This window comes from Pongo pygmaeus, chromosome X (genome assembly GCF_028885625.2).
Source record: "Pongo pygmaeus isolate AG05252 chromosome X, NHGRI_mPonPyg2-v2.0_pri, whole genome shotgun sequence".
In the NCBI taxonomy this organism is placed as follows: Eukaryota; Metazoa; Chordata; class Mammalia; order Primates; family Hominidae; genus Pongo; species Pongo pygmaeus.
Window position 1 is genome coordinate 11,608,442 of NC_072396.2, and position 12,601 is coordinate 11,621,042.

The 12,601-nt window shown below is 37.4% G+C and overlaps 1 protein-coding gene across 5 annotated transcripts in view; it reads right to left on the reverse strand.

Moving 5' to 3' along the window:
* The window catches only part of ARHGAP6 (Rho GTPase activating protein 6), a 549,115-nt gene that overhangs the window by 37,351 nt on the left and 499,163 nt on the right, over positions 1-12,601 (reverse strand). For all 5 annotated transcript variants that reach the window (XM_054470947.2, XM_054470948.2, XM_063660362.1 and 2 more), the window contains exons 5-8: positions 11,386-11,581; positions 7,227-7,282; positions 3,239-3,389; positions 2,038-2,186 (exon numbers count right to left, since the gene is read on the reverse strand). In XM_054470947.2, coding sequence (XP_054326922.1) covers positions 2,038-2,186; positions 3,239-3,389; positions 7,227-7,282; positions 11,386-11,581 — 552 coding nt within the window. The remainder of the gene's footprint in view (positions 1-2,037; positions 2,187-3,238; positions 3,390-7,226; positions 7,283-11,385; positions 11,582-12,601) is intronic.

Consider the following 12,601-nt stretch of genomic DNA (forward strand, 5'->3'; position numbering starts at 1 on the left):
CCCGACCCATTAACCAGTATAACGACATTGCCCTTCTTCAAGATCTTTTTCTATCATCCACTGGGATACTGTCCTAATAACTCTGCAAATCTACAGCGACTATGGGGTCCATGGCACCTCCCCTAAAGTTGTGAAATGCACTAATATGCCACTCGTACAACCTTAAGTGGAAGCTCTCTGTGGGTTGCTAGGTAAGTTACTTAGCTCCCCTGGCCCTAAGTTTTCACTTCTGAAACATGGAGACGGTGATATCTCTTTTGCCTGTTAAGAGGATTTGCATATATATATGTATATATATATGTCCCCTAGCACAAAGCCAGCTCATGGAAGGAGAGACATAAATGGTAGCTAATATTCCAGCATGCTGTTTCATTTACACCTATCCAAGAATATTTTCTTCTTTTTGGCATAGGCAATGGAGACTTGTTCAGCAACTGAATGGAAAGAATGTCTGAAAATGATTCTAAAAGGGCAATAATGAGTTCAATTGAAACTTTTGCTTTCATCAATGCCTTCTTAATTACCTGAGACCCAATTTTCTCCTTCTCACATAGTACTTAAGAAATGTCAGAGAAGTAACTGAAGTACCTTTAAACACAGAGCTCTGCTTTCCCCCAGCAATTAGGCAGATCATGCTATAGCTTCTGTTATAACTGTAGTTGATAGAGGCTGGCATCCAAATGAGTAATAAAACTACTTAACAATTATGAGAATTATAGTATGCCCATCAAAGAGCTGTGTATGCTGAAATAAGGTGTCAGTGCCATATTATGAAACCTGAAGCCATCTGGGGCTTCACTAATTATAACTGCTATAGAGATAAATGGCTAAGTCAGTAGAGTTCCATTCTCACACCCATAAGGAGGAGGACGAGAAGAAATGCAGAATTGCCTTTCTGGATTAGAGTGAAAAAAATTATACATAACCACGTTCTTTGGGAAAGAAATTTGACAAACACAGAACTGAAGCCACAATGCAGCTGAGCTTTGTTTAACAAGAAATTACAAAAAAGTTTCTGTGGTTAAGTAAGTTTGGAATGCCTCTGGCCCCTTCTTATTGATTTACAGTGCATGTTAGCTTATTAAGGAGTCTAAAACCTCCTCAGGAATCCGAGGTCAGGGAAAGGTATAACTGCATGGTATCAAAGAGGAAAGGGGGTGTCTTTTGTTAAGGTGAAGATTAAATACGTTGCCTATTAGTAAGCAACTTGAAATTGAAGCCAGCATCTCATTTGTCCAACGGTGAAACAAACAAAAAAAATCTTGAAATATATGAGTGTAACCAAAGAGAACCAGAACCCAAGATCTTAGATTTGGTGGTGGGGCACACTGGGGCCTGAGTGGGGATCAGATCCAACAAGAACATTTCTAAAGAGTCTGTGGGACTATGTACAACCTGCTTTGAGCAGTTGATACCATGTGACATCAAGACACAATGGCAATGGTCAGCAGATCAGACCTAGTTTCCTCCACACCTGGTTTGGAAGCAGGACTGACCCTCCCTTGCATCGAGCAAGTCCCTGTTTTGGGGGGAGGGTTTAAGAAAGGAAAGGATCCCTCAAAAGGGAGATACTAGACTTCTTGCTTATAGTGCAGATGGGAGCTCCAGGGACAAACTGGAAGAATAAAGAGGTGACATCATATTTGGGCGCCAAGTTATAGAAGCAGGTAAAATCAATTATAACAATCTCCTCCCACCCCCATCATTCCACTTTTACATGGTTGCAAGCACTTCTGTAGTTCATTGTTTTTCTTCTTTACAAACGGAAGTTCAGAGTCTTGAGTAAAACCTCATCATGGAAAATGACAGCCTCATTTGGAAGCATACTTGAAACATATAAGGAGGCTCATGGCCCATGCACTTTTAGGAACTGTCCCTCTAGAGAAGGTCCTGCATTAGTCTCTTCCTACAGAGACAGCTAGGTTGGAGAAGGGGAGACGTCATTACCTCCAGGCAAAATGGCCATTTTGGTGGTATGCCCTTTTAAAATAGGGGAGAGGAAGAGTCACAGCGTCTATGGCAGCAAAGGCGTCTTACCTCTTGCCCATCTTTGCTGATGTTGTCATCAGCATGCCTGGCCACGATGGAGAGGAACTGTAGGAGGCGGTGGAGGGTGTCGCAGTTGCAGGGAGGTAGAAGGTATATGAGGAGCTGCAAGGTGCCCAGCTGTTCCTCCGGCTCCAACACTAAGCAAGGCAAAAAGAGGTACTCAAATAAAAGGGGAGCCCATACTATTCAGGCACAGAGGAAAGGCCTCCTCTCAATTGTCTCAAGAAAGGGATTATCAAGGCAATTCCCATTTCATGCCTTCACTCATTTGCCCATTGCTTTAGCAATTTACCAGCAAGATTCTATGAAAGATATAAAGCCAAATTAGACCTGGAGAAGTGTAATACCTAGAAAAATAACTGTAATCCAGGTTAAAAAAAAAAAAGGTAACTCAATTTCCCTTACTTTCTTCTCCCCCCTTCCCTGGCATTATTCATCACCTAGTTTAAGGATTTCAGTCTTCCATTTTTGGTAAATATCTATTAACAATGGCTGAAAATTGGTGAACATTCTGAAATTTGAGTTTATAATGGATTTAAGGCTCTTTTCTGTTGAGCAATTCACAAGGGACAGATATTTTATTGGCAATAACCAAGATACAGCAAAGACGATGTCTTCTCTCTCTGTTGTGATCCTATTTGAATTGCAGCATTGGAGGAAGAAATGTATGGAGGTTGACCCAGGTTTGGCCTATCTCTCCTCTACCTCCTCCTTTTTTTCTTCTTCATGGGATCTGTAGCTACAGCCCAGAAGCAGCTATGTTGAAAGCCCTGGCACTGGGCTATGGCATCTTGCTTCCCCTGGAATGTTGCTGCCCTCCTTTCTCACTCTGTATTCTCGTGGTTACCTCCTTCTTCATACCAGAAACACAAACTCATTTTTAGGCACAGACTCAATGTGAACTCTTGTTGGTACTCTAAGCACTAACTCATAGCACTTTCTACTGTTCTTGGGTTATTTGAAAGCACCTCAAATTCTTCTTGGCTATTTCCATTTGTTTTATTGCAACTTTCTTCTTGTTAATTATTCCCAGGGTAAATCTGAGAAATTCCCCCAAGTAGCTCACTCTTTAGAGGTTGATAAATAAGGACAAAAAGTTATCAGGAAACATATGCATAAAGTTATGATGAATGAGTTGGACATCTTAGTATTCCAGGGCCACTTTCCCACATATGGCTATATTACGCACAGAGAGTGTTGATGAAAGCTGTGTACAGCTCCCTGGTAAGAAGGGGGTCCGGCATGTCCCTCAGGAACTCTTTCAGCAAGGCTGCCACATCATGAACACTGTGCTCCTCCTCCAGAGAGACATCAATCCCACGGTCAAATTCCTCACGTAACTGGAAAAACAATGGTTCAAGTGGCAGTCACATAACACCATACCTCAATGTGCAGTGCCCAGCAGGAGAAGTGCTGTGACACGTAGCATCTGGAATTAAGACTGCACAGACCCCAAGAAGGGGAAGCAAACAACATCCTCACCTTGATCTGCCAAGTTTACACAGTCCAGCTATGAATATGTGTGTGTGTGTGTGTGTATACATATACATGTATGTGTATGAGTATACCTATACATACATACATGTATGTGTATGAGTATACCTATACATACCTACCTGTATGTGTATGAGTATACCTATACATACCTACCTGTATGTGTATGAGTATACCTATACATACCTACCTGTATGTGTATGAGTATACCTATACATACCTACCTGTATGTGTATGAGTATACCTATACATACCTACCTGTATGTGTATGAGTATACCTATACATACCTACCTGTATGTGTATGAGTATACCTATACATACCTACCTGTATGTGTATGAGTATACCTATACATACCTACCTGTATGTGTATGAGTATACCTATACATACCTACCTGTATGTGTATGAGTATACCTATACATACCTACCTGTATGTGTATGAGTATACCTATACATACCTACCTGTATGTGTATGAGTATACCTATACATACCTACCTGTATGTGTATGAGTATACCTATACATACCTACCTGTATGTGTATGAGTATACCTATACATACCTACCTGTATGTGTATGAGTATACCTATACATACCTACCTGTATGTGTATGAGTATACCTATACATACCTACCTGTATGTGTATGAGTATACCTATACATACCTACCTGTATGTGTATGAGTATACCTATACATACCTACCTGTATGTGTATGAGTATACCTATACATACCTACCTGTATGTGTATGAGTATACCTATACATACCTACCTGTATGTGTATGAGTATACCTATACATACCTACCTGTATGTGTATGAGTATACCTATACATACCTACCTGTATGTGTATGAGTATACCTATACATACATATCTGTATGTGTATGAGTATACCTATACATACATATCTGTATGAGTATACCTATACATACATATATGTATGTGTATGAGTATACCTGTACATACATATCTGTATGTGTATGAGTATACCTGTACATACATATCTGTATGTGTATGAGTATACCTGTACATACATATCTGTATGTGTATGAGTATACCTGTACATACATATCTGTATGTGTATGAGTATACCTGTACATACATATCTGTATGTGTATGAGTATACCTGTACATACATATCTGTATGTGTATGAGTATACCTGTACATACATATCTGTATGTGTATGAGTATACCTGTACATACATATCTGTATGTGTATGAGTATACCTGTACATACATATCTGTATGTGTATGAGTATACCTGTACATACATATCTGTATGTGTATGAGTATACATATACACATATATGTATGTGTATGAGTATACATATACACATATATACATATATGTATATATGAGTATACATATATACATATATACATATATGTATATATGAGTATACATATATACATATATGCATATGTATACATATATATATAAGCATTATTAAATAAAACTATCTGTGGATTTATTGTTAATGATATATGCAGAAGGGCTTGGTAATGACAACCAGGTTAGGAGGAACACCTAAGAGGTAGAAGACAATTTAGGTCAACTATAAATGTGGGAGGGAGGAATTAATCTATTACACAGCATTTCTGTGTGTCACCAATCCTGCCATGTTTGAATGTTGAAATTTTACTGAGTCACTCAATAAGAAAGCAAAGAGACTTTTTTTCTGCAAAAATGAAATTAAGAGCCCTGATAATACATTTATGACTAAGACTTAAAAGATGATAATAACTAAATAAAAGCTGTCTTATATTTGTCAAAGTAGTCTTATTAACAATTACCAGAAGGATTCCCTGCCTTAATCATTATACTAGGTCTATTATCACTTACAGCAGCAAGAAAACACAGTAGCAAGAGAGTAATAACTCCACACCCTACTTTTATCTCTAGCAGCTCAACTTTTCTTACGCATTGTTCTCTGCTGTAGAAATAATTATGTAACTTCATAAACCTACACTATGCAACAAACTTCTCTAAGAGTTCATTTGTTTTCAATCTTTCATCCATCCATTCATTCAACAAAGATTACTACACATTTCCTGTGTCAGACCCTGTTACAGGCCCACAAAATACACTAGTGAATAAAGAGGCAAAGTCCCTTTAGAGAAACAAGGTGATAAGCAGGCAATCCCACAAATAATTCACTCTTAACATTGTGGCTAGTGATCTAAGGAAAAAGTGCAGGGTGCTAAGGGGTCATATAACAAAGTAAAATGATGAGTGAGTTAGGGCGTATTTCATACTTGAAATCTACTTCTAAGTAAACACTAATTATATTTTTATTGGGTAACCCTTAAATACAACTCCATGCAAAGGTTTCCCCTTTAATGGATCCAGATATAACTGATGAGTAATTTCTGGCACTTGCTACCTGTCCACCTGATGAGAATGAATACCCATCACTGTCCTGAACTACTCATTGATTCCAGACAACACGCCATCAGCGTGTGTCAGGCAGCCAAAACAAAGAAGGCTTCCACTGGCACTCCTCCAACTTGTGATCATTCAAACACACCATGCTTCTTTTCCGAGTATACGTGCATGCAGAAAGAATGGAACATGCAAAGAATTTGGCCTATGAAGTTAATGTGTGATCTTGAATTATGTTTCTTAATCTCTGTAAGCCTTGACAGAAGTGGGTCAAAGAGGCTACTCTCACAGCTGGTTGGCAGATTCAGTGAGATAATATTTGTAAAAATATTCTGCAATTCTGCACAGAAATATTACTGTACTACCTTCCTGCAAGTTCTGTTGTGAAACATTAAATGTTGATCCATTTAATGTTTCTTGTGTAACTATTAAGAATAAAAACCGACCAACCAATCAGAAAACATATTTATGTTGAAAGCTTTTTTGTCTTGACAAAAAAGATAGATGAGGTATTTATTTAAATTACTTTCAATAATATGAACAAATATCATTTCTTCAGCTTCTTTCAACTAAAATTTATTTTCATTTGAATTCATTTTTGAGTTGCTGAGTTCCTTATTTCCTTCCATTGAAAACAACAGGAAGAAAATAATGCTTTAATTTTCCTTCACCAACAAATGAACTCTTTTCTCAAAGGATGGTTTGCCTTTTATGAAGCCATCATAAACACAAATACCTGCCTCATCACAGGAACCTATTGTTGAAGATCTAATATCAAACTTCAGTTGCAGGAATGTTGCACAGGGCCGAAGGAAACAAAGGAGCACAGTCTCTATGTGAAAAGCAAACTGGGGGTCAATGGTTCTATGGAAACTTCATAAGAATTATTTATTTTTGATAAAGTAAAGCTATAAATATAGCATCTTATGTGAAGGGAATGTTAATGGCATTTTTCATATCACATTTTAGTAAAAGCGGGTGCTACATACAACTTTATATCATTTATTGATTGGTCACTCTGAATTTCCTGCTTTTGCAATTTTCAATAAGATGTTTATAAGTTAGTTTTGTTTGGTTGCACATGGTACCGATACATCCAGACATTTTGCTTTCAAGTGTTTGATCCTAACTGTAACAACATTTCTGAGTTGTTGCCTTTTACCTCCTGGAATTCAATTATAATAGCTTGGAGGGTAAAAAAAAAAAGATAACCAAAATGGAATTTGCATAAACTTGAACTTTGCAAAAGGTAATTCAATTGAAAGTCATCTGAAACAAAATATAATCTTTACTTTTCACTTACTTGTCTCACTCTCTTTTTTGAGCTTCCAACTCGGAATATCCCCACTGTCTGGAGGCCTGCAAATAAGCAAACAAAATCAACAGTCTTGTTTCATGGCTTGAGACTCTGGAGAAATGAAAATAGAGAGCAGAATGCCAGCACAGTGCCGTAACATGCAGAGCAATAGTAACTTGACAGCATGCAGTATTGCTTCTTTCATCTCACACTATTTCTATTTTCCAGATACTTAAAGGTCAGCCCTTTAAGCACCAGAATTTTATGTTAAGTGTTTCTGATCAAATATTTTTCATGTGATATTTTATATTTCTAATCTTCTCCTTATCAGAGAAAATGAGCTTTTGTTCATTATTCAGAATTGTTACCTAAACACACATTTTATAGGGATTCTAATGCTTTATCAATTTCTAAAAGATATTTCTTGTTCGTCTGATCATAATTAAAGTGTGCTTCTTAAAGAAAATCTAGAAAATGCAGAAAAATGTAAAAATAATATACTTTTAGAAATACCTGATGCAGAAATAATCACTCTTCATTTTCTTTTCTTTTCTTTCTTTTTTTTTCCTTTTTTTTTTTTTTTTTTCGAGATAGATTCTCACTTTGCTGTCCAGGCTGGAGAACAGTGGCGTGATTACGGCTCACTGCAGCCTTGACTTCCTGGGCTGCAGTGATTCTCCCACCTTAGCGTCCAGAGTAGCTGGTACTACCAGCACATGCCTCCATGCCTGACTAATTTTTGTATTTTCTGGAGAGACAGGGTTTTGCCATGTTGTCCGGGCTCAAGCTCAACTCCTGGGCTCAAGTGATCCACCTGCCTCGACCTCCAAAATTGCTGAGATTACAGGTGTGAGCCACTGTGCCTAGCTAATCTTTCATTTTTTAAAATCCAGCCTTTTCTACATGAATGTAGGTATTTTTACATAGTTGAGATCACACTGCATATATATAATATCTATTGACAGAGAGAATGTTACTGCCTTCCCTCATTATCATGTCACATGAATTTTCACTCATGCTAGTAACAATTCCTTATAAATGTCACTTAAAAGAGATAAAAGACTACAAATTGGGTATAGTGTATACTGCTTGGGTGATGGGTGCACCAAAATCTCACAAACCACCACTAAAGAACTTACTCATGTAACCAAATACCACCTGTTCCCCCAAAATCTGTGGAAATATAAAAAAGATGCAAAATATTCTATTGTATGAATGGGCCATAATTTACTCCATATTCCTCTCTGAATGGTGCACAGGTCCCCAAAATATATATGCTTATTTTTCTATTATAAATGACCCTATTGTGAACAATTCTGTGCACACGTTTTTGTTCACATTTCTGATTGCTTTTCCTAGGATCATGTCCTAGATATGAAAATATAGTGTCAGTGCTGAGGTTGAGAAACTCATTTCTAAAAAATTAGGTCTCTCAAAAACACAAGTAATTTCACTATCACATATTAGAAATTTCAACAATAGTTCCTTAATAGCATTAAATTTCCAGTCAACATCCACATAAAGGTCACACACTGTCATATGGTCGATGTGCCTTTTAGTCTCTTAATCTGTGTTTCCTCCATTTCCTTTCTCCTTATAATTGGTTTGGTGAAGAAATCTCAGTGATTTCCTACTGTAGGTCTTCATATTGTTTGGATGTGGACACTCCATAGTGTCATTTGTATGTTCTTCTCTCTCTTTTATTTTCTGTAAAGAGATAGCTAGAGCCAGACATTACTCTGATTGCGGTGTGATTTTATAGGGCAAGAATACTTCACAAAAAGTATTGTGTACTTCCTTTGGGAGCATGAAATGTCTGAATGGCTCTCATTTTTCTATGCCAGTCATTAATCATTGCCATTGATGAGCATCATGTATATTAATTCTTTCATTGGTGGCTCATTTTCTCTTCATTTGGGACAATCAGTTATGAGAGTGATGGGATATTGGAGCTGCTAACCGCCATTTGAAGCCACATGAAGAGAACTGGTCTGAGAGTAAAGCCAGCAAACAGAGGACACTTATGACATCGTTTGAATCCTGGATCCAGCTGTGCCTAAATTTAGATCAGGCTCCCAGTATATAAAGATTGTTGTTGTTATTTGGGGGGAGGTCACTTTGCTTAATCTAGTTTTATCTGAGTTCCTTTCTCTTGCCACTGAAAAATTTATGACTAGTACAACATATAATTAAATCAGAAAGAATTGTATTTTTTTAAATATAGAATTGGGGTCTTGCTATATTGCCCTGGCTGGTCTCAAACTCCCAGGCTCAAGTGATCTTCTTGCCTTGGCCTCCCAAAGTGTTGGGATTACAGGCGTGAGCCACAGTGCCCAGCCTTAAATCTTTATAACATTATTTCTTTACATCCAGAAACAAAGTAAACATCTCAATTTGTTTTAGTTGTGTTTTCCATCTCTTGGTAGAAAGAGAATAGTCCCACCTGTGTAGAAAACGTCCTTATGTGATATCTTGCTTCTGTAGAAATTTTAATTATTCAGAAACCATGTGAAAATAAAAAAAAAATGCAGCCAAAATTAAAATTACTGTGACCTACTATTAAAGTTTTCTATTTCGTACATAGAAGATTCATTCAGTTCATTCAGAGTCTATTTCTCTCTATATAATAATATATGCCAGGTACTATTCTAAGTACTGTATGCACATTAATTAATTGAATGATTGCACAACTTTTGAGGCGGGTACTTACGTTCATTTTGCAGATGAAGAAATATAATTCTGTATTTTATTCTAGATAGTGTGATTATCCTGTTTTCAAGCTTCCAAAGTGATAGAAGCAATAAATTAGGCAATTTCATTATTGTGCAAACATCATAGAGTGTACATACACAATCCTAGATGGTATAGCCTACTATACACCTAGGCTATATGGTAGAGCCTAGTGCTCCTACACTACAAACCTGTACAGCATGCGACTGTGCTGAATACTGTAGGTAGCTGTAACAAAATCTTAAGTATTTGTGTATCTAAATATAGTAAAGGTACAGTGAAAATACAGTATTATAACCTTATGCAATCACTATTGTCTGTGCAGTCAGTCATTGAGGGGAATGTCATTATGTGGTGCATGACTGTGTGTGTGTGTGTGTGTGTGTGTGTGTGTGTGTGTAGAGAAAGAGATGTACATTCAAGATACATAGGTGATACACAGGCATGTGAAAGATAAGGTGGAAAAAAATTAAAAGAACCTACACTTAAAATTTTGTATAAACAAATAAGATTTTACTACATTAGTTTTATTAGGTCATCCATATGTTATCCTATGATTTCCATTGTAATAAGAAATTTAAATATATCCTTAATGATTTTAAAATAAAGTTCCATTTTTATTAGAAGGAAACAGATGAGAATGTTAACAGTAGCTATGTCTATATGGTAGCCTCAGAATTTTCTTTGCTTTCACATTTACTTTTTTATTACAATGAGCATATTATTTTTATAGTCAAAAAAAGTAACTAAGTTTTTCCCATGTACATAAAACACATGCTAACACTATAGCAAACAAACTTAGTTTATGAAAATGGCAGTTTAATAAGCCAGAAGTCTAAATTTCAGAAAAATTTTTAAAGAACTGTATATCATTCTTAAGTCAACTTAGTAACTAGAATTGAGTTGCAAAGGGTGACTTGGAGAAATTTTAAGTGGACAGCTTCCACAAAAATGCAAATAGCAATATGTAAACCTCTTGTCAAAAATGATGTATTTTCTATTCACTTAAGCAATGATTCCCCAATTTTTTTTTTAAGTTGGACTCTTACTTTTTAAAGGAACCTTTGTGAGTAACCTCCTAGGCTACTTTTATGTATAAACAATAAAAGTGGCTCTGGTCTGTTTAAAAGAGGTCCTGGTGACAAACCCAGCCCAACAGACCTGATCCTTCCCTAAATTGCTTGGCCTCCAAGGTAACTTCTGAGGACTACTGGGAGCTAAGCAGTCTGAATATCATCAAGTTGATTCACCCTCTCCTCCAATCTTGTTTAGCCCCACAATCTCTTACGCAAACACTCACATCTGTACACTTTCACACAGGAAATTTCAGTTCAGAGCTTGATCAAATGAACACAGAATTGACATTGGGTACTTCAGTGAATGATGCTTGAATAAATGAAAGTCCTTAGTACTTTAGACAGACAAGTCTACTTACCATGTTTTTCTAGGTGCTGACAGCAGCTGTCCACCAGCCTAGGGACCTGTCTGTAAATAGGATTCAGACTGAGTTTCTTATCTCTGGCTTTTTCCTTTTTACTTTGAGCCTCAGCAGGCAAGGAAAGTTGTAAAGCTTCTAGTAGTCGAGACTGATTGTCATCAAGATCGGTGATAGAATCCACTGACATGGCACCCTGCAAGTGACACAGAGCCGTGAACATAAAGTACAGATAGCCAAAAAAACCAGCTGCCCCCAGATGCTACCAATACATACTTTTGCTCATGACTCTTTAGCACACTTGAAATAATACTGCTTGATGTCTTTAATTGTTCTGTTTGTAAATTAAAAGAAAAAAGATGCCTTTTGAAAAAGTTAGAAAACCTCTACAAGATTTCCTCAAGCTAATAGCAGTTACAATTTCAACAATAGACAACATTTTCCAAATGGAAGAACAAGCGATGGGAAACATATAATTAAGGTATTTTGGCCCAACCACTTCATTTCTTGAAACAAGAAAAAAATTACATACTCAATGAATGAGGTAGTCAGAGAAGTCTTGTAAATAAAAAACTCAACTACGGCTCTAGGAAGTAGATTTTTAAAATAGAATGATTCCATAAAACAGCCTTAGCTTAGTTTTTCCGAGAAACAGCACCAAAGTGCTTTATTAGAGAAGTGGTCCTGGGAAACACCTGTAGGGGAGGGGGGATATGAGACAAGGAAGGAAAGGCACCTAATGAAGGGAGTATTATCAAGCCTATTATCATTGTGGGCAACTGGAGCTCAATCTTTCTGGGGAGCTCTAGGAGACAGCTGTAGATCATGCACCTTAGAGCTATCCCTATCAAGTGAGAGAGCCGGGGTATTTATACACCAGGCCTCAGGAATCACTGCTTAAGGGTAGCCTCTGGTGAGGGCAGAGAGATAATATTATCTCCTAAGTACTTACAGCCTGCCATTTGGATAGGCTGGGTGCCTCTAGCATCAGAGAAAGCCCTCAGCAAATAAATAAGGTGTTGGCAGATGGAAGGTGAGCTGGCATGCTAGGAATGGTAAAGGGTCAGCAAAAGGGAGCAGGGCACCAATCGCATTTGCCGCACCCATACTTGATGAAGCACTGAGAAAGCAGTTGGCTAGCCAGGCCTGGACAGACAAGAGGGCATTTGGGAGAACCATTGCCTGAGCCCTACATTCCCAGAAAGCTAAAATTTAG